At 34.1% G+C, this 22,753-nt stretch overlaps 1 protein-coding gene across 1 annotated transcript in view; it reads right to left on the bottom strand.

The window, feature by feature from the left end:
* LOC117325803 (RNA helicase aquarius-like) overlaps window positions 1-22,753 on the bottom strand; it is a 32,632-nt gene extending 9,879 nt beyond the window's left edge. The window contains 29 exon segments of the mRNA XM_033882282.1: window positions 75-230; window positions 365-412; window positions 1,739-1,874; window positions 2,443-2,552; window positions 3,143-3,323; window positions 5,044-5,178; window positions 5,446-5,577; window positions 5,778-5,947; window positions 6,417-6,523; window positions 7,482-7,649; window positions 8,047-8,146; window positions 8,459-8,537; window positions 10,516-10,564; window positions 10,809-10,901; window positions 11,285-11,405; window positions 11,703-11,805; window positions 13,112-13,218; window positions 13,876-13,989; window positions 14,402-14,588; window positions 15,066-15,235; window positions 15,743-15,811; window positions 16,287-16,418; window positions 18,380-18,454; window positions 18,948-18,993; window positions 19,121-19,156; window positions 19,358-19,398; window positions 19,663-19,722; window positions 20,189-20,305; window positions 22,689-22,753. Coding sequence (XP_033738173.1) covers window positions 75-230; window positions 365-412; window positions 1,739-1,874; window positions 2,443-2,552; window positions 3,143-3,323; window positions 5,044-5,178; window positions 5,446-5,577; window positions 5,778-5,947; window positions 6,417-6,523; window positions 7,482-7,649; window positions 8,047-8,146; window positions 8,459-8,537; window positions 10,516-10,564; window positions 10,809-10,901; window positions 11,285-11,405; window positions 11,703-11,805; window positions 13,112-13,218; window positions 13,876-13,989; window positions 14,402-14,588; window positions 15,066-15,235; window positions 15,743-15,811; window positions 16,287-16,418; window positions 18,380-18,454; window positions 18,948-18,993; window positions 19,121-19,156; window positions 19,358-19,398; window positions 19,663-19,722; window positions 20,189-20,284 — 3,021 coding nt within the window. The 5' untranslated portion in view covers window positions 20,285-20,305; window positions 22,689-22,753.

Below are 22,753 nucleotides of genomic sequence, written 5' to 3'. Positions count from 1 at the left end.
CCACAACCATGAAACAAACACTTGATTTGTACTTATATGGAAGACACCAAAAATTTCTGTAACATATCTTGTACCTCAATTTGCGTGAATATTTTCTTGATATGTCTGAAGCAGCCCTCTGCTATGTCCAGATCCTGCTCGTAGAAGCGCCCCTTGAACAGTGGCTGTGGGGCATTGCTGAAGAATGCTGTAAAGGGGAAGAAATCCTTGATGTTTTCTGGCTTTTTATCCTGTAAAAAATATAACAAATTTACTTGGTTTTATTTCATATACTCTAACAACATTAAGACACATTATATTAAATAGTTGTCATCATTTTTACCAGCTTAATTAGGGTAAGACAGCAGACTCTTCCCAATCTTACCTTACTCTGTCGGAGCTTGCTAAGAAATTCCTCCCATCTTGCTAAAACCTGAAACATAATATTTTAAAACACTTCAATCAATAAGTCACTACCAAAATTGAATTAGGTGAAAATGTGATGCTATGGTAGGAATATGAACTATCGGTAAATCTGTCTTGGGTGTTCATGATATATCGTGTACACAAGTTTTTTATTTTAAAAGTGGTAAAGGGTGACCTTTGATCTTTAACCTTTGATTGATGACCACCGGACGCTAATCAGGTGTAGACATTTAAAGTATTATGCTATGATGTGAATATGAACCAAATCCATTGCGGGGTTGTGATATATCAAGTACACAAGGCTATCACCAAATCCATTGCGGGGTTGTGATATATCAAGTACACAAGGCTATCACAGACACATGTACACTGGCACACACTGATACCCAAAGTGATTACTATCTACAGCCACTTTACTAAGTGGGGTATACATATATAAGTAGGTCAAATAAAAGCAATTTTTTGAAAGGGAACAGGGACTCACAAAGACACCCCCCCATCCCCCCTCATCAATATTAAATTTAATTAAATCTGTACATGAGATATCTTGCATACAATTTTGCAAAGATGCACACATGCCCCGACACACAATGTGCTTTCTATATTCCAACCTTTTACAGTAGCAGAATGATTAATAGATATATTGTACTCTTACAAACACAATCTTCTTGCAGCCACTACCTGTATTTCACTATTGAACTCAGGAAATCAAGACTGTATGACTAGTTGATCTAACTTCTATATTAAAACAATATCTACTACTCCACTGGGTTATGTCTAACTTCTATATTAAAACAAAATCTACTACTCCACTGGGTTATGTCTAACTTCAATATTAAAACAATATCTACTACTCCACTGGGTTATGTCTAACTTCTATATTAAAACAATATCTACTACTCCACTGGGTTATGTCTAACTTCTATATTAAAACAATATCTACTACTCCACTGGGTTATGTCTAACTTCAATATTAAAACAATATCTACTACTCCACTGGGTTATGTCTAACTTCTATATTAAAACAATATCTACTACTCCACTGGGTTATGTCTAACTTCTATATTAAAACAATATCTACTACTCCACTGGGTTATGTCTAACTTCTATATTAAAACAATATCTACTACTCCACTGGGTTATGTCTAACTTCTATATTAAAACAATATCTGCTACTCTACTGGGTTATGTCTAACTTCTATATTAAAACAATATCTACTATTCCACTGGGTTATGTCTAACTTCTATATTAAAACAATATCTGCTACACTACTGGGTTATGTCTAACTTCTATATTAAAACAATATCTACTACTCCACTGGGTTATGCATACCTGGTATAGAAAGAAGTAAGAGGCTGTCTCACACGTGTAAGAGAGGTCACCAGGCACGCCCAGACTGTCCTGTAAACGCCCCACTTCCTGTAGCAACTCTAGACGCTGTGCTAGCACATAGTTCACTCGGCCATACCTTAAAAATCAATTACATATTATATTAAATCTTGTTTGGGACCCCAGTTTGCCTTTAAATCTTGTTTCTGACTTGAGTTTGTCTTTAAAAAAACCCAATCATATCAATAATTCCTCTAGACCCTTCATTTTTCACATTTAGTTTCTGGAATAGTTTCTGGCTATTCCAGTAAACTATCTACCCAATATGGAAGGACTTTACGTGTGTTAAACAGGTACCACCCATAGAAATGATTTATTTAAAACAGTACTCTATGATAGGCAACATTTTTGCCAGCACCCACCATGTATAGAATTTCTTTATTCTGAGGTTCTCTCAAAAGATATATATTTTACTGGAACAACCCTTATTTTAATAACCTGATCTAATTATAATTATGATTTAAAATTATAATTTTTCCTTGAACTCCACCTTGATATTTATTAGAATAATAAAATTTAGAATAATGAAAGTTTTTTAATCAACTGTAACATCAAATCTCATTCTTGATAAAAACATGCTGTAAAAAAATTCCAGGAAGGACGTAATAATTTTATCTTTGTTTTAGATAATGACTTGACATACATACCGACTGAAATCTTTCTCGGTTTCCAACGCCTCCTCTCCATGACCGAGACGTAACAGATGTCGCTCATCAATGTCTAATGCCATGATCTTCTCAAACAGCTGGTTCAGGGCCTAGAGGTCAACAACAAAGGTCATATCATTACACAACTATCTCAAAGTCCTCAAGAACATCTAAGGAGCATTGGCTGTAAGTGAACATCTAAGGATAATTGGCTGTCAGTGAACTTCTAAGGAGCATTGGCTGTAAGTGTACTTTTCTGGTTCTACATGTTCGTGACTGTGTTGTGAAGTTTTGGGTATAAATCTAGATATTTCTAGTGCTAAATGCACATGGACTGTATGATGGATAAGTTATAAGTTACAATGCAGAGATTTATACTGTATATTTTCAATTATTACATACTTTTACAATATGGCTGACTGATATTCCATCTTAACAGAAATGTCCAACTAGTGTATTTTGATTTAACAACAAATGTTTAAATGATACACATTGTAGGCAATTTCTTTATGATAAATTGCTCTAAAACTCTGAAAATCTGGAAGCAATGAATTTCTGTTTCAGTTAATTTTTGATTGATTGATAGTTTATTGCCACTTTTGTACCATGAATCCCATTTGTCTGAACCAATTATCATGGCCCCCAACAGTGACATATAGTCTCACAAGATGACAGTATGCTGCTGTGTTATCATACATACCTGATTGGAGTGGGTGACGATAATCGTACGCTGGTCTGGGAAGTTGTGGTAGAGACAGGAGATGATCTGTACTGCAACATCAGTCTTACCCGTCCCCGGGGGTCCTACAACCATTGTAAGGCCGGGCTGCATCCCCGCCCGGACAGCCTCAATCTGGGTCGGCGTGAACGAGATCTGATTCCTGAGACATAAGCATGCAATCATTCCACCTCTTTCACAAAATGGTAATCTTAGTTAGTATCTTTTGTGTAAAAACTATTCCAACAAGACAGCTCAAGCAATACAAATCCCTGTGCTATTCAACATTGATCAAAAGATGGTCAGACTGTTAAATATCATCACAAGAGATAATAGTTGTAAGAGTTGAAGTAACAGAACTATATATATCTGACAATTAATGAAGTTGGTAAAGCGAGGACTACAAGAATCTATTTATAGTAAGAGTGCCTTAGGAGATTGAGATACAAATTCCTTTTAGAGATCATAGTTGTGAGTAAATGTACAAAGTTTTAGTACAATCAGATATTATCAAGTCAGTAGAGCGAGTATGTCAAACATCTATTTATAGTAACAGTGACCTCAATTTTGACCCAAGGAGGTTAAAACCCAAATTCACCAAAAAGATAATGGTTGTAAGTGTATTGAGTTCTAGGACTATGAGCAAGTTAATGAAGTTGGTAGAGCAAGACATTGAAGACTTATTTATAGTAATGAAGTTGGTAGAGCAAGACATTGATGACATATTTATAGTAACAGTGGGCTCAACTTTGATCCAAGGTGCTTGAAATGCGAACTTGTCCACAAGATGATTGTTGTGAGCATATGAAGTTTCAGGATAATTAGATCATTACTGAAGTTGGTAGAGTGAGGACGTTGTTTGGTTATGTACTATGAGCCTATGAGCCTATGAGCCTATCCCTAAATCCCTCACTAACTCATCTTGTTTTTACATCAACCCAAAACTAATCTTTTGGATTCCCTAACATTTAAGTGAGAAATTATTGGTATATTCTGATTATTTATGATACGCTGCATGTAAAGACTGGCTTAAATATAACACCAGTCAGGTGTTTACATGTGACATTATGGTGACTGGTATGCATGTTTGTATCCTATCATCTTTATCAGACAAGTTACAAAGTATGTATAATACTAGTCACCGAAATGTCACCCATATATTACACAAACTTTTCAATAAATTAATCAGAAAAATTAAATGAACTTTGTTCTTGAATCTATATGACAGTTTGTGTTTTAAGTCAATCAAAAATGTGTGAAAATGGAAGTTAAAAGAAAATATGAATCGCTAAATTTCAAGACACAAGGATTTCATTCCTATTTCTCCAATACTTTGTGGGTGTATGTCAGAGTTACCTATAGATACCATTTTACATTCTGGTGTCACAAAAAAAAAAAAAAAAATTGAATCACAGTCGAGGTTACCAATATGTAGTACCAATAGAAAGGTCTTGTGACAAGGAACACGCATGTCAAATATGAAAGCCCTACCTCATATGGTTACCAGTACTGTGGTCAAAGTTAAAGTTAAAGTCAAAGATCACAGTCAAAGTCACTAGGTCCAAAAATGTAGAACCAGTGAAAAGGTCTTGTTACAAGGAACACCTGAAGTACCCTAGCTGTATCCTCATTAGTACTGACATAACACTGTCTCATAAAAACGTTAACCTTACTGTCTACGGTTACCGACAGTATAACAATAGCTCCCTACTGACTTCGTCCCGGCAAACTAACAAAACTGCAATAATAATTGTAAATATGAAGATACCAAAGGTTAAGGAAATTTAATAACTGAAGGTCAGAGTCATGGCTTTGATCCCAATTTGAAATGTTATCCTCAGTTACCATGTAGCCCACTTTTCAGATTCAATATGTATTATTACTTTTTGGGTTGATTGTAGGGGTAAGGCCCTCTGTTTGGGATGGTGTGTGGTTCCACTACGATCTGTTTTTTTACTTTCGTCTCTTCTGCATCAGCTTTCCTCTTCCCGGTCACCTCTTCCTGTGGAAACTTTAACCTGTATCAAAGATATTTGTTTGATAATTTTCTACTATGCCCTTAGCAACATGACCTGGTAAACATTAATTGTATGGTTGTTATCAGTTTGACTTATGCAAAAGATTAACTTTGTTAACTTTTGTGACTGCCCTGCATAAATTATTTTTTAAAAAGCCTCCTTCATCATTTCCTTTATTATCGTAAGTATTTATAAAATGAAAAATACACTTTGAAACTTAAACAACCTTAGAGACATCAAACACAACTAATTAGTTTTATATCCTACCTGAATGGTGGCACATGTTTGCCAACTTCATCCGTACAGACCTCTATGTCATGGTCAGGGAAACTTGCCCTTAGGTGGTCTATATTCAGGAAAGTGTCATTCCAGTCAAGGGAGTTTATCTTATTTGGCATTCTGTCCAAGAAAATATCCAATTATATAATATTATGCATATGAACAACATCTGTTAATTTTAATACTAGGGAAATAACTTAAAAAGTAGAAATATATCTACATCTACTTATGCAACAATATTTTTAATGTTTATAAATTAGGTAAAATTATGTTAAACATTTTCTGTCATTCAGTAAGTTAATCATAAGAGTGACACATACTGAGAATAATGTGCTGCGTTAGGTTCACCGTATCCGAGAATAAGGTCATGGAGCCAGTCTGGAACAACACACGATGTGTTCATCAGGTCACGCATTGTCTCTAACACAGCTTTGAAGTTGTTTTCCTTGGGTTTCCTCCTCATTATCACATTAAATGTCTCATACACATCCTGTAACAGTTAAAATGTGTTTATCATTGTCATAGTACAGAGCCAGAAACCAGTGATACCTTCTCTTACATACATAGAACTGCATGTATACAGTTCTTATGTTAATTAATGGACAGTATATCAGAAATTCAAATATTTGTCTTCAACAGACACTTCTGAATCGGCACATTTAAAATGTACAAATTACTATGTGTAAGAGGACTGCTGATTTCCTGAGTGTATAAAAAATCCTCACAAGCATGTTCAGTAGTTTTATTGCAAAATTACAGAAGTGTGAGCACTAATGAAAATGCATGGATGTTCTCATGATCAGTTCTCATCCCTTTTTCTCAGACGTTTTTCCCAAAGCTCCAATTATTTTTTAGTCCCCAGCATCCTTTCAAGGAATACCAGGGTTTGGGGCCTGAGATTTATCTTTCATATACAATATATATCCACACCTTTATTACACGAGTTGTAAATATTTTACCTCGCCTCCATCCACAGCACGAGCCATGTCCTGCTGGTACTGATTAGGGTCAAGGAAGACACGGAATGTCCTCATGTCACCTGGAAGATCTGGGCGGGGTTCTGGCCCTAAAATTCAAATATAAATACAAATGGGGCATTTAAAAGACATTTTACTTTTCTTTAAGTTTTACAACTTCAAATGTCAATGTTTTGGACATATACTTTGGTGTTAAATACATTTAGAAAATTCCAGTATTCTATCACGTTGATATGTGATTAACACTCAGGAAACACTACTAACACTTTATAAATTATCATCCACTTTCATCATCACTTTCATTCTCAGTCACAGGGTTTACCATATATGTGAAAATTTAGGTCCACTTTTCAGGGAAACAACTTACTCAAAATGAATCAGAAAGTACCTTGCATTGTTGTGTTTTCACACTCATAATAATAATCAAATTAAAGAGATAATGATGACTGTTTTCAAACTCATTATTATTGTATAGATAATAATTATCTACCAATTTTCAACACACAAAAAATCACATTTCTCATCTAATATTCAATGTAAAAGAAAAGTTCATACTGGTCTTTTTCATTACACATAACATGGCTATATCTCAACATATCAACAAGAATTCTGAGAGCATTGCTAAAGCTATACGTGTCCCCTAATGGCCCTCACTAAAAATAGTAACAGTGACTTTGACCTTGACCAAAAAAATGAAACTCGAACTTGATCTGTAGCTACTCATACTGAAGTTACATGCCAACTTTCACCAACATATCTTGAAGCATGGCTTCAACAATGCTATAATGACCGAGTGGATGGACTGACAGACGACAGACAGCCTGTCGTACAGATAGACGGAAGGTGAGGAAACCTATAGTCCCCCTGGTTTCAGCGGTAGAGGACTAATTAAAATGAGGAAATATTGTAGATCCTAAGCATTTACATGACTTTGAGATTTCAGAATCTCTGTGATCTTGATCATAATTACAAGGTAACAATTTTGTTTATTTACCCTTTTTTAATAAATTTGTTTCAATTTACTATTTCAGCAGTCTCTGGCCTTACCTTCTTCTATGACCTTGCCCTCTGCATCCAGCATGCCCTCGATCTCACAGCCTCTGACATACACTAGTCCAACCTGGGGTATGAAGGGCATCTCGTGGTTGTATTTCTGTTGGACGGTTAGAGTGGGACGAAGTGTGATAAGGAATGCTACATCATGCTTCCTCAGGCCTGCACAAAACCACAAACAGTATTTGTAAACATAAAAACATAAACCATTTTTTTTTCTAATTGACCTTTCAATTTGAAACTGATGTTAGTGCAATGCTGACAATTCTACTAAGAACGGTCAATGACATGAATACATTATCTCCATAAACACTATACATCTAAGAAGACCTGCCTATCTAGTACAATTACTTTTATAATAATAGAAATTTTTAACAAGACAGATAAGAACAGCATCAAACAAATAATTTACTCCTAATATTAATATTCGGCCATAATTTTCTTAAACATCAGAATTATCTGTAAACCACACAGAGATCAACAAAATATTCTACAGAAATTTGATTATCATATGTCAAATTAATGACTTTCCAAACTCCTTTAGTAAAATCTTAACTACCTTCCCACTCATTCTTGACATGTTCCCGCACACTGAGACTGACTGTGACATCTGCTCGCACCTGGGCAGGATGGTTCTCACCGATCAGAGGCTTCGCCACCTAGGGGTCAAACGAGGTAATTTATCAACCATGTTTTAATTTTACATTCAATTTGGAGACTTTTAAGATATCAATAAATTAATGTTACTTTGACAGCAAAAAAAAAGAGTTTTTGTTATAACTGTCATTCATAAAAATTACTCCAAAAACACTTAAACCCTGACTTGTTCTCCACATGTATATTGATAAGCTATTTACTTTTATTGCTATCAGTATACTAAACAGCTATAACATTACTTTAAATGGTTCAGTGGGAGAAAATAAAATCCTAATTCAATCACAATACCAGTATTCCTGGTGTAGAAGGCTTACCTCCACCACATTGAAGCCTGCGATTGGCTGTGCCATCCGGGCCCATCCCCCAAACAGACAACTGCTATCCTCTGCTTTCCTGTTAAACAGGATGTACACAATGACTACAGCTGTCAATCAAACAACTACACATATCAATAGGGGATGGAAAAAAAGACAAATACAAAGATTGTATTCAGATTATGAATACTGTTAAAGTTGAAATATTTACGGCATGGGAATTTTCACTTACATGTATTTCGCGATCATTAAATCTCCATGAAAATATCCACACATGAACATATTAACACAAGAAAATGTTGACATGCGAATATTTCCACCAAATAAACTAAATTCAACAAAATCCAAGATACAAGTTCCTGGTGATAAACCATGTCGTCATTCAAGCATCATGTTTTATGTGTTTTGTTACGTTGTCATGGTCAGTCAAGTGTTTGACCGGCGGGCCAGATTTCAACCAGGGCTGTAGCACAACTTAGTAGAATTGTCTGTCTCTTTGAAATTCAAACCTCTTACTGCTCTTATACTGAAGTATTTACGTACTAACACTATAACAATATGTAAGTACTACTGATGTTTAATACTTATATTGACATCTGTCTAAATATTAGGACAAGGGAGATAACTCGATGCTGAAGGACATCGCAGCACCAAAAAATATATTTTTAGCATGACTGACAGCACAAAGATATCCACATCACAAACAGTATGAAGCTGACTAAGCGAAAATTTCAACACGCGAAAATATCCACTTTTACAGTAGGCCTCATGATCAGTTACACTGTATCTGAATACAGTCAAACCTGTCTATAGCGACCGCCCAAGGGGAGGCAGAAAAATGGTCACTATAGACAGGTTGCCTTTATAGACAGGTCAAAATTATTGCACCAACCAATTTACTTAAACCTGCCATAAATAAATTGTCATTGAACAGGGCATTCAGAAAACCAGTCAGAAGTTAAATAAATGCATAAACTTTATAAATCTGAAGGGTTTAATATTTAATGATTTGTGGACCCAAACACAAAATATAACTCAAAATGGTCTTATGGATAATTTTTTTTTAATATTTTGTTCTGAAATAATGCTATATGTATCTATCAAATTATCTCCCTTTCTTTCATAAATAAAGAAAAAGAATACACAATAATTAATAAATTAATTATATTTGTGTTACTACTAATTATTTTGTGTTATAGTCTTACTTCTTAAAACCAAAATATTTTTTTTTCTGACCCAAATTGAAATCCGGATATTTGTGTCAGTTTACGACTTTTTATTAGTATTGACTAATTAAAGATGGCGGCAGTACAAACGCTAGTACCGACAGCTACGATTAAGAAAGGCATTATTGGCTTTCATGTGAGTAAATCTTGTTGACAGATATGACCAGTGTTTGTTATTGAAGTGATGTATCCTAGTTGTAATCACAAAATCAACTGACCGTGTCAAATGAAGCCACCTGTGCACAGTTGTAATGTAATACCGACACGCATGGTGACCCGACTCCTCTCTTACCGAGCCCCAGGCCAGGGCAGCTACAGTAATTAAAGGCTAACAGGTGGTAGGGGTCTTTTGTTTATATACTCAGGCCAGGGTTGTGGTGGTCCTTTGTTTGTATAATCAAGCCAGGGTCGATGTGTCTGAATTTTCCGGGGATTTTATGAGGGATGACTGCCGAGAGCAGAAGATGGCTGACAGAAATCGGTCGCTATAGAAAACAAATTAGCGACCGCCGTTCCGAAATCACCGGTCGTTAGCCACATTAGACAGGTAGTCGCTATACAGAGGGTCGTTATATAGTAAAATCTCACGGGGAATCTTAAAACCGGTCGTTATAGACAGGCAGTCGTTATATACAGGGGGTCGTTAGAGCAGGTTTGACTGTAGTATCTTAATTCTATAACAAACCAGATATAGAACACTTTCCTATAACTATTAGGTCGGTGTGGAGAGGTTACTTTTTTATATGCTAGACCTAAGATCATTGCTTTTAAAGCAATTTATATAGAATTTTAATAGCATAAGTTTTCCTTAAAGACGCCATCGACCCTTACCATGGTTTTAAGTGAGATACAGCATCTTCAATGTCTTGTCGTATTTCATCTGGAATAGTAAAGAAGTAAAAAGCATTTAGTTGTAACAGGAAAGGAGAGAATTGTATCACCTTTATGTGTACAGAGAATATGAATCAAGCCTTAGTGAGTTCCTTCCTCCAATTAGATGTAATTTCTGTTCAAACTTCCTGCTGTGTATGATTTCTGTTTAATCTTTAAATTTGCATATTTCTTTTGTTTATACTGATGCCAAAAGAATTAATATCTTTTAAATGAAAACACAGTTTACTTACATGTAGATTCTAGTCTGAACAGATGAAAATTCTTCAGCAAATAATCATGCAATGTAAGGAACTGTAGATTAAGCTTTGGCAGAGCTAGACAACCTGTGAAAATATATTCATATCAATATTACAATATCAAAAATATACTTTTACCATCACATTTAAACATTCCTTTTCCCATTTTTTTCAGGAATAAAAATGCACCAAGGAGCTAATAACCCAGAAATACAAGGTAAACAGAAGATAGTGGCAAGGAAAGCACTGATCAATTCAATAAAAAGAAAAACTTGTTTACAGTGGAATGTTGCGATGATCTATCATTTGGTCATTTTAAGTAGTCATTGTATAATGTAGTTTTTTTATAATAAACCGTTCCTATTTTCATTCCTAAGAAACCATAATAAACTGTTCCTATTTTCATTCCTAAGAAACCATATTGTCAATAGTAATTGCTTTCTATAGATGAATATAAGGTTCACACTCACTGTCCCCGGAGTAAAAATCTGTGGGTACTATGTTCTCATCCCAAATGATGTCCTCTGTTGGGTACAGTGGCATTTCATTGATTTGTTCCAGCTGGGACCGTCTCTTCTCATGACGGGAGACCTGTATAAGAAAGGGATATCTATGTTTACTATGACCAAAGATAATATAATTCATATAAAATATAAAAAATGTGTTAAAAAGCAGCACCAAAGAGGAAAACCTACTCACATAAAAAGCATGAGTGTACAAATTTAAATTTTACACTTAACACTACTCAAACTTAAAAAAGTAAAAAACTTCAAATTTTAAAACATTTTCCATATCAAAAAATAAATAACAGTTTTGCCTGATCATCTGTATACAAAACAAACAAATCAAACAGAAGCATTAATTTTAAACTCAGTTTTAAAAACTAACCAATAGTTCCAACATGTAGTCTTCTTTCTGAGTTGACTCCTCTTCTTCCTTGATCATCGGTAACTGATGAATGTAAGCCAGTACTCGATGCAGGTCAGACTTACTATAATGTTCAGAATAATGTTAACATTATACTTTAATGATGATAGAGTGGTGACTCTTCAAATATTGCTTGTTCTGCATGTCAAAATAGCTATCCTTAAAGATTTATATTTCTATTATAAAACTTTATTCTACAATGGTTACACATTTATTATTTAACTTTATACATGATAGCAACAGACCATACAGCTACCTGTAAAACACATCCTTACTACCTGTAAAACACATCCTTAACTACCTGTTAAACACATCCTTCCTTAACTACCTGTTAAACACATCCTTAACTACCTGTTAAACACATCCTTAACTACCTGTAAAACACATCCTTAACTACCTGTAAAACATATCCTTAACTACCTGTTAAACACATCCTTAACCACCTGTTAAACACATCCTTAACTACCTGTTAAACACATCATTAACTACCTGTAAAACACATCCCTAACTCCCTGTAAAACACATCCTTAACTACCTGTAAAACACATCCTTAACTACCTGTAAAACACATCATTAACTACCTGTAATACATATCCTTAACTACCTGTAAAACACATCCTTAACTACCTGTAAAACACATCCTTAACTACCTATAAAACATATCCTTAACTACCTGTAAAACACATCCTTAACTACCTGTAAAACATATCCTTAACTACCTGTTAAACACATCCTTAACTACCTGTTAAACACATCCTTAACTACCTGTAAAACATATCCTTAACTACCTGTAAAACACATCCTTAACTACCTGTTAAACACATCATTAACTACCTGTAAAACATATCCTTAACTACCTGTAAAACACATCCTTAACTACCTGTAAAACACATCCTTAACTACCTGTAAAACATATCCTTAACTAACTGTAAAACACATCCTTAACTACCTGTAAAACACATCCTTAACTACCTGTAAAACACATCCTTAACTACCTGTAAAACACATCCTTCAGTTTCACAGCTCAATCTATTTTTTTGTGACAGGTGGGATTTATCTTGAAAAGAATGCTTATATGATGTAGCATATCAAATCCTAAAGTTTACTTCCTCCTCTGATGAATGTAATGCACAATCACAGCTCCATATATCTAATCTGATGACCTTTAACATGGTAAAATCAAGGAAAATTTGGTAAAATGTACCAACACATGCGATGATATCTTTCAAGTTTTCAACCAATTATAGCTACATTGCTTGAGATTTTCATCTGTGTTCTTCTAATCTCTTTATGCTGTTTTACCTCCTGACAGTTTCTGAATGACCATTACTAGTTTGAACAAATTGAAGATTTTCATTCTTATAAAGTACCTCAAGCTCTTGAAGAATTTAAGCAGTGATTCCCTGCTGTCTACACTTGCAACGTTTGAAACAGCAAAGCTGCGGAGATCGTCCGAGAAATGTCGGAAAGCAACTTTCTACAATACAAACATATGATCAGGTATGAGAAACACTATCAATTTTTTAAAGCTTACACAAATTGTAAGACATTCACCAGCAAACTAGCGAACTTGTGAAAGAAAGTTAACAATAGTTTTATTATCATCACAGTGCTTCAAAAATCCTTTCTTCTAGAAAGATGCATAGATTATGTAAAGACATCTTATTATATTAGAATTATTATATATTATAACAAGGGCAATTCAACATAGAAAAAAGCCAACAATTAACCCAAGACACTGCCTGCCTGGAAAGAAACTATACTAAAACTAACTGAAGTCTATAGGCTATATGTACATGTATACGTCTATAATTCTTTACTCAGACCTATTACTTTTAACCACTGAGAAGTTCTTTTCAATACAAGATACCCACAAGGCTTGCATCCCTCACCTGGATATTTAAGGTATATTCAATTGACAAGTATCCCATTTTGCAATCTGCTTTTAAGTACATGATGAAAAGAGGTTATCACTTTCCTTTGACCTATATTTAGTCTATTCAAATCCCTTTCTAGTTACCCTTCATATAAAGTTACCTTTCATATAATTTCCGTCTCATCAGGCTAATTAGGCAGGTTTTTTTTTTAATTAGATGTTTTTTAAATATTTTGTACATGGTTTTCTTGAGATTACCTGTAAAGCCAGCACCCTGTTGTAATGGAGGTCTATCCTGTCGTGGATAGTCAGAGCTTCTCCTGTCTGGTCATCAATCTCAAACTCTGCATACCGCTGTAGCATCTCCAGGAGCTAGACAAACATATCACAGAATTTATCAGTTGACATAACAGGTTAAACATTAAAGTAGAAAAGGCTGACGATGTAGTAGACTTCTTCTATAACATGAGAGTTGAAAATAAATATGGTCTCTATAAGCTTTTCATAATTTTTACCTTCCATGAGTCAGATGTCTTAAAAAATCATTCCATCCATCAATTAAAAAGTCGACTCAATTCCAGAATTATATTAAATTACCTAGTCATATTTTGGTACTTGTTAATATCAAGAACATTTCTATTTCAGGTTGACTAAAGCTTAAATCAAATTTGGTAATAAAGGGCCTTTTCATAAATACTTGCACTGAATATTATTATTATTTTTATTTATTTTTTTTGTTGGGGGTGGGGGGTGGGTAAGCTTGAGAGTCTATGGCTACTCTTACCTCCCCAAACAGTTTTCCTTCCTTTCTGTTCACCAGTGTGGACATCTGACACCTGACAACAAGATGGACATCGTCCATGAGAGCATTGAAGAACCGTCGCGTGGGTAGCTGACTCTCGATGTCAATCATAAGTTCCATGAAGCGTTCACAGTACTGTACCTTTTGTATGTGCTAACTTCCCTGTAACAATGGAGTGTAGTATATGGTAAATATGACTCCAACATCACACACAAACACTTTACACAAACACTTACAAAAGTCCATGTATCCAACCTGTGGATACCATAGTTTGGCCATTGTGCTTGAGTCACTTGTTTTGTTTTAAAACTTCAGAAGTAGTAAACTCACTAGTGCCACAATTTCAGTACAATATATCACTTGATATGGAAGAAATTATATCAGATATATATACAGTATGACCCTGCTCCTTTGAAGGAAAGGAAACTAAACCTTAGGCTATCCAAAACATAGCCTGTAGATTATGGCCAAAAATAAACCCCACAAGGATACTTGTTGAGTTTGACTCGTGTTAGAGATTTTAAATACATTGTAGTCAAAATAATTTCATAAAATTGTCACAATTTGACTTTGTAACATCAATGCAAACAACAAAAAAACACATTATTCATAGCAGAGGCACAAACATTGATTCCTACCTGTTTCTGGTATTGTGTCTAATATATTGAAGAACTTCTTCATCAGATTGGACATGAAGTTCCTTTCAAACTGTAATCGCTTCAACTTTTCTGTCCCAACTTTAGCATCATTTTTCTGTATAAGGTTATAAAACTTTTTGTACTTGGCATTTGTTTTGAACAGTTCTTCTCTTCTTCCCTGAAAAAAATAACATAATTGTAGATAATGTCAGCAGACACTCATATATATGTACAATGTAAAATTTTACAACAAAGGCAAAACTTGTTATTTTTAAACTTAAATTAACGGGCAGTAAAAACCCTATTTGACTCGGTGAAAGGCAAGTGTGTTACCACTATTTTAAATACACAACCTTTATAATGTTATAAACACTTATATTGGCATATCATTTGATCAGTCCTTTACATGACCTTCATTTTAGTCATAGTACCGTCATGACGTGGGACAAACATTTCCATACTAATCACAGTTATCTGGTACACAAATCCTTTCAGTGAGCACACACCTTTTATAATACCAGGTAAGTTGATCTGAAGAACAGTACTAAAATCTTTAGCCAAAAGATTTATAGGAAAGTTAAAAATTTAATAGGGTAAGATGATAAGAACATCATCCAAATTAATGGTTTAAAACCTTCCTACAAAATTGCCTTATTTAGACCCGGGAATAGTAAAGCTAACTTACTGGTAGGAGGTTAGTCCAGATTGGAAGAGACACTAACTTCTGAACTTGTTCTCGAATCAGGTCCATTTCCTGTGAATAAAAACAGTTACATCACTGACAGAGGTTACCATAGCCATGCTTACTAATTAAATACATTGTACATTCAATAAAACATACAGATATGAAGATTATGAAGAAAACAATAACTGTAATATTGTGTATCTCTGCAGAAGTGAAAACTGCAGTGGGTAAGAATTTAAACCCAGGAACTTTTGAGATATGCCCCATTAAAATGCCGACAAGTTACTGGTGATCCTATTAAAGGGGACATCATTGGCTAAACAGACTGAGATAAGTGCCAGTTATCTTTTTAATATTAAGTTCAAGGTAAAACTTTATCAATTCAGGTCAAAAGTAAATCCAATTTATAAAATGAAAAAAGTCTAGTGGAAAGGATGTCTGTAACTAGACATATAACAAAACCATCTCTACACCATTGATGGATGGGAAATGAAAGCAGAAAATCAAATTTTTAAATTATGCTTAAATCATTTTTTGAACTTACCAGACTGTTGAAGCAGTGAATGAGGAACATGAGAAGATGTGTGTGTTCCAGCAGAGATGTGTGTTCAGCTAGACATACATTCAATACCTGATGGAAAAACTCTTCAAAATTTTCTGGCTTGGTTCTGAAACACTGAACACAACAACATTACATGATTTATACATCAGTTAATATGGAATAGTAAAATGAGGTGATGTATTGAAAAGTGATACAGAACTTTCTAACAAGCATGTGTCTAAAACAAAATTTTGTAATGGTTTTAATTAATTAAATTACCCCTTCTAAATTGTTAGGGTTTCTTCCCAAAAATTTCTTTCATAACAATATGTATGGAATTTTAACAAATTAAACATGCAACACAAACTAATATGTAGACTGGCCACCTGGCTCTAAGTTTTTTCAAAATAAAATTACTTAATAGCTGAATTCTAATACTAGATTATCTCCCCCTAGTTTGTAAGCATAGAAGTTTAAAGTCCATATTACAATGCTGTGACTGTGATGATTTGACCCAGTGATTAAGATGTGGTTAGAATGTGTGGCCTCATTGGTCTAAAACCAAACATAAAAAGACCAAAATCATAAAGCTCAATTCTAGTTATAATTATAATATTCCAGAGAAGGGAGTCACTCAGTATTACTTATATGAGAAATCATCATTATGATTATCAACTATATACTGTTGTAACTGTAAAAAGGTTATACAAGATATATTTCTTTACCCAGTGTGTAAAACAATTGCTGTCGATCATGGCAATCTCTAATTCAAACATAATAAGTTCCTTACAATATAATGCCAGAGTGATAGTTGTCTAAGCTTTAGTAAATGTTATATGTTCATTATATTTCATTGTATTCAAATTCGACTCCATAAAACTACCAAATGTCTGTTGTAATGGCCCATAAATTTGATCAGGTAAACATCTAGTGCATGCAGGAAATTCTCTTAATTAAGACAAACTCAACACATATCCTTTTAAAATCAACACATTAAAGAAAGATTCAATTCATATACAGTGTATACCGTATATGACCTAATAAGGGTGCCTGCCCTAAAAAGGGCGCCCCTACCTTTTTTCCAAGAAAAAAATCTTTGACTGAGTGTTAAAATGGTGTCCAAAAGAAATAATTCATGTGAAACGTTTGGCTACTTTATGTGTTCAATTTTCTTCAGCAAATTAAGTCACTGGAACACAAGTTTTCGCCACATTTTGTCTACTGAAGTATTCCTACAGATGTCGGTGCAAAGACGTGCACCTGAAACTAAACACACATACAAATATAATAACTTACCATCTTTATTTGAAGATAATGTAAAAGACTTAATTCATGTTGTTAACTAACTGTTGTTCAGAACAGAAAGCTAATAAAAGACATTGTAAATCAATTATTAGGTCAAAGAAAACGATGTCTGATATGATCTGGGAAATCACCTGTGTCTATAAATAGAACACAAAAGAGTTCCATTTAAACATAAATGGTGGAACAAAGAAAAGCTGGCATGGTTTACAAGTTTACAGGAATATTCAAGTGATGTTTAAGCTTAATGTATGATAATGAATAGATATCATAATCTTGAATATTTTTATGACTGAATATTTTACCGTTTCCACAGCCTTGGGTATTCTGCTATAACGTATAGTCTGTTTCATAAAACTTCAGAATAACGAATCTTAATAAGGGCAGCTGTCAATTACCAGCGCCCTGTGCCCTTATTAGGTCATATACGGTATATCATAGACTGTTCAATCGTATAACAAGAATTCTGAAAAACATGTCTTACCAATCCTGCTTGACTCTCGAAAACTCAGTCTAATTGTAAAGCAAAGTCACCTGATCCATTTAGTGCATTATATGATCTACTTTTGTTGTTGCTACTGAGCAGATACTTTTTGAGAAAAGGAGCTAAACACAACTTAATGTTATTGTATATGTAACCCTCAGTCAAGTTTATGTTCCGTTCATATAGTGGACCGACAGTAATATGGGACTTAGCATTTTCACTTGTGATGACCTGCACCTGGTCATTTCATCCCTTTTTAAGACAATAAATTATATCTAAACTAAACACTTATATGGTTAGTCCTGCTTACCTCCCATGGTGGAACTCTTTCTCTAAATTTCTCATTCACCATAAGAGCAGTAGATGTGATATGTGCATTGTTGGACTGAAAATAAGCATACATATTGAATTAATAACAAGAATGGTCATTTTCACCAATTCCTTATCCTCCACGTCACCTTCTGACAAACTTTAAAATCAGAAATTAACAAAGGACCATAACTTCTCATATACTGTACAAATAAAATAATATGAGCGAAAATAACCGATTTCATTTACACAAAAAACATTCATACTTATGTTGACATGAAACACTGAAAGATCACATCAAATCATGATTATTACGTAATAGGGGAAACACTTTAATTAAATGATCTATGGATGGCATGCCTAGTGAAAGCTGCAATCTGGGAACTTTACATGCAAGAATGAAGATATCAGACAGATATGCAGAGTAGATATTGAAAACACCACATATGTCAGAATAGTTTAAAGCAGGCAATTGACAATTGATGATGAAAGGAAAAAAAGTGAATAAAGAAAGTGGCATACTAATATATGCATTTAGACAATTATTGACAGACATATTGTGATCTCACCTTCTCAGGTTTGAAGTTTGGCCACAAGTAATTCTCCAGGTACTGACTAAAATAAACAAGAAAATGAAGATATCATCAAACATATATGCTTGCTCTTCTAATGTTACAAATAAGTAATCTTTTTTATAACATCAATTCTTTAACAGGAAAGTTGAGCATTATAATATACTGACCTGAATTCTAACATCATAGTTCTTCTCACAGAAAACCTGCAAATAAAATTTTACAAAAGTATATATTTAGGAATTTGAAATATATTTTCAGATGATTTATTTGTTTAGCTTCTGTAATGATGTACATGAAGTAATTTCACCTGATTAAAAGTGTGACCATCATGACATGAACTATATTTAACGTAAATACCAATATCAACATTTTAATATTGTTAGTAGTAGGGTAGTTTTACTCACTGTGTTCCCTGAAGTTCCTCTCTGTATATATCTGCTACAATCTGCAACAGGAAAACAGAAAGTTTTACATATTTGACCTGACTCAGTTATCATACAATAAACAAGTACACATAACTGATATAACAACTAATTTCTTTTCTATTTCGTTCTATTTACAGTATGTCTTTCATACCAAAACAATATTAAGTTTAATGATGTTTAATATTATGAGAGAGTGAAGTGTGTAAGTTAGCAATAGCAATGAAAAGGCAACCATTTAGAAATAACAGAAATTTAAACCTTTTTGAAACATTTCTCAATCTTACCTTTGGGTTAAAATCTTTCCCATTCTTTAAAGCATCCTGTGACCAATGCTGTCGGGCCAACTGTTCAACAAAAATTTCAAACCATCAACAATAGTCTTGGTATTTATTTAGATGATAAATTTAACTTACAAGTGTTATAGTGAATTATTCTACAAGCTCAAAGCACAACTTTAATATAGAAAATATAAATGGTTCTTTATATTATTAGGGGTAGGGAAGTAGATGGTCTGTTCTAAGAAATACTGTATCATTATCCTGATTATATCTACTGTTGAATCTGAGAAAGACTTTATTACTGCACATGACATACACAATCAAAAGACTTCATACTAAATAGCAAATTTACTGAAACCTTACAGTGTCTTTTGTATTTATATTTATATCCTGTATGACATTATTACAATATCTTTTTATAATGTGAATATCTCACCTGCATAATATTTTATGCTAATATTCTTACATATATATGTTATGTTCACTGTAATATTCTTCCTTGTATTACATTATCCATGTGATGCATTCTTACCTGTGTTATGTTATCCACCTGTATTTCCTCTACTGTCAAGGATCCCTTTTTTGGTCCTTTGTGAGGACCCTTTGACAGGACTTGTGCTGTACTCATAGCGAAAGGTGTCCTCTACTCCTGAAAATGCAATTTCAACATGTGATTTTTTTGCTGGAAAGGATATTATTGTGAAAGAACAGGGAAAAGCACATTCCTGCCAAGTGCCCTGACAGGAATTGAACCCAGGTCTCCAACGTGACAAGCTCTACTTCCTGAGCCAAAGAAGCATGATCCATCAGCTGAGTGGCAGAGACTGTACATATTTAACACTATATATAAGCCACACTGACCCATACCTTTTACACAATAATGTATCATATCAATTAAATTGTATTGTGATGTTGCTGGGCTTTTGAATCCCAATCTACCAATGCAGACAAAGGGAATCCATCTCTCATCTTGTGTTAAGTTATAGACAGCAGCTATGATCTTGAATTACAGGATGAGGTACAGGACTACATGTACATGAAATATATGTCTATAATCAGTATGCTCAGTTCAACCAAGTTTATGGTCATAGAACATGGTCATAGAACTAAACAAAAACATATTTATTTAGAATAAATATATAGCAGATCTAGAATTAAAGGCAGAGAGAAAGAAAACAAGTGGCCCATGTCAACCCATGCTGATAATGTACATGTTAACAAAGTAAAAATGAATTCCAGTAAGAATCGAACAAATGATATTCAAAAATGTGATTTCCTTACATAAACTATAGCAAAGTTTACCGCCTCCCCAGAAGCAAACGTGTGACCCCAGAGTCATGAAATTCACAATTTTGGTAAAGCACCTTAAGACCCTTCCATCTATGAAGAGTATTTGATTCCACCATATCTGAGAGTAGAGAAGAAGATTTTTGAAGTTTTAGTCAATTTGATCCTTTTTAGCCCTGCCCCTAAGGCCCCTGGAGGGTGGGGACTATATAATTCACAATTGTGGTTGACCTTTAGCCATAGAAGCTTCCTGCCATATTTCATTGAATTTGGTTAAGCAGTTTTGGAGAAGAAGTCAAATGTAAATTGTTTACGGACGCACGACAACGGACAAAAGTGTCAGATTAAAATAGGTCACTTAAGACTTTGTCTCATCAGGTGACCTAAAAAAAAAACAATAAGAATAAATTGTCACCTAAGCAACTGTTTTGGATATTGTGGACATAAATATGGTTTTTTTTTATATTTCTCACCAGTTTTCTTAAAAAAAACTTATTAGGTTGTCATAATACATCAGTACAGGATTATAATCGGGATACACGTGAAGGTAAGAAAATAATTTACCTTTCATCAAACAAGAACAATGCAGCTCCGTGAACATCGACAAAGTATGTGATTTTTTAATATGAAAACGCTACATTTCACTTTTACCAACATTTCCCTATCATTTTAGCCTCTATCAACATCAGTGAATAACTAATTTTGTGTGGAAACGTTTCTATGCATATTTTCTGAATAACCCGTTTTCACCGGATGGTGTCAACCATTGCACTGGGCAATACCCCTTGATTGTACATATTCGGTAAATAATCAACCTGGGTTAACAGTTAAACTCCAATATAAACATGCAATAAATACCATAACGAAAGTAAATGACACTGAAATCCCATTTTAAGTGTTACAATTCAGAACGCCATTTCATTTAAGGTATATAGTTATACATATACTGTAGGTCTAATGTGATTATCATTCACTTATTAATCAATCTATTTCTGGTTGGTTTAATGTTTGCACACAGAGAAAGGGAGCAGTTTGTTTTTATGTTGATGAATGTATTGTTTTCTAGAGGCAGCATTTTGACTTGGTAATTTACATCTGATACATTCAACTAGAAAAGTTACGTATCTAAATACAAAGAAACCCAAAAAATATTTTAAAATGTCGAAACCTACACATTTAATTATTTTGGATGATGAAACCTCTGACATATTATAGATCAATGTATGTCATAAAAGACAAGACGATGACTTCCTGTTCATTTATGAGGAATGTCCAACATCAGTAGCTAGTGTTAGACATTTCGAATGTTTGCAACACATAAACATCTAGGAATGTGATATATGGATCAAAGGGCGTTTAAAACCAGTGGTTTTAAGATTATTTTTTTTCTCTCTGTCGTTTCTCTCTCTAGTGACAGACATATTTATAGTCACTAGTGTTTTGTTGTTGCTACTTCCACGTTAACAGGAAGATGCACACTTGATTTCAATGGCACCAAATTATCAAAGCAGTTGGTGACTTTTTTTATATTTTCCCCGATGATTTGAGGCTTTTAGCATCAAGGTTTTCTTGTTGTTTACTGTTTTTGATCTGCCGGTAAAACCGTTTCGGTCATTACCAGTTTGCATCACAATACTTGCCAATTTTCGACTCACTACTGAACCTTGAGCGTGCTTGTAATCAATGTGCTATCATGGGATGAAGGTCACCTAATGTAATTCCAGATTTAAACCAAACAACCTTACCTTTTGGTAAAAGTAGGCCTACTTGTTGCACATGTCGTTTTGAAGACGAACAGGAAGTTACAAAA

This window comes from Pecten maximus, chromosome 4 (genome assembly GCF_902652985.1).
Source record: "Pecten maximus chromosome 4, xPecMax1.1, whole genome shotgun sequence".
Lineage (NCBI taxonomy): Eukaryota > Metazoa > Mollusca > Bivalvia > Pectinida > Pectinidae > Pecten > Pecten maximus.
This window is presented reverse-complemented; position numbering and strand designations above follow the sequence as displayed.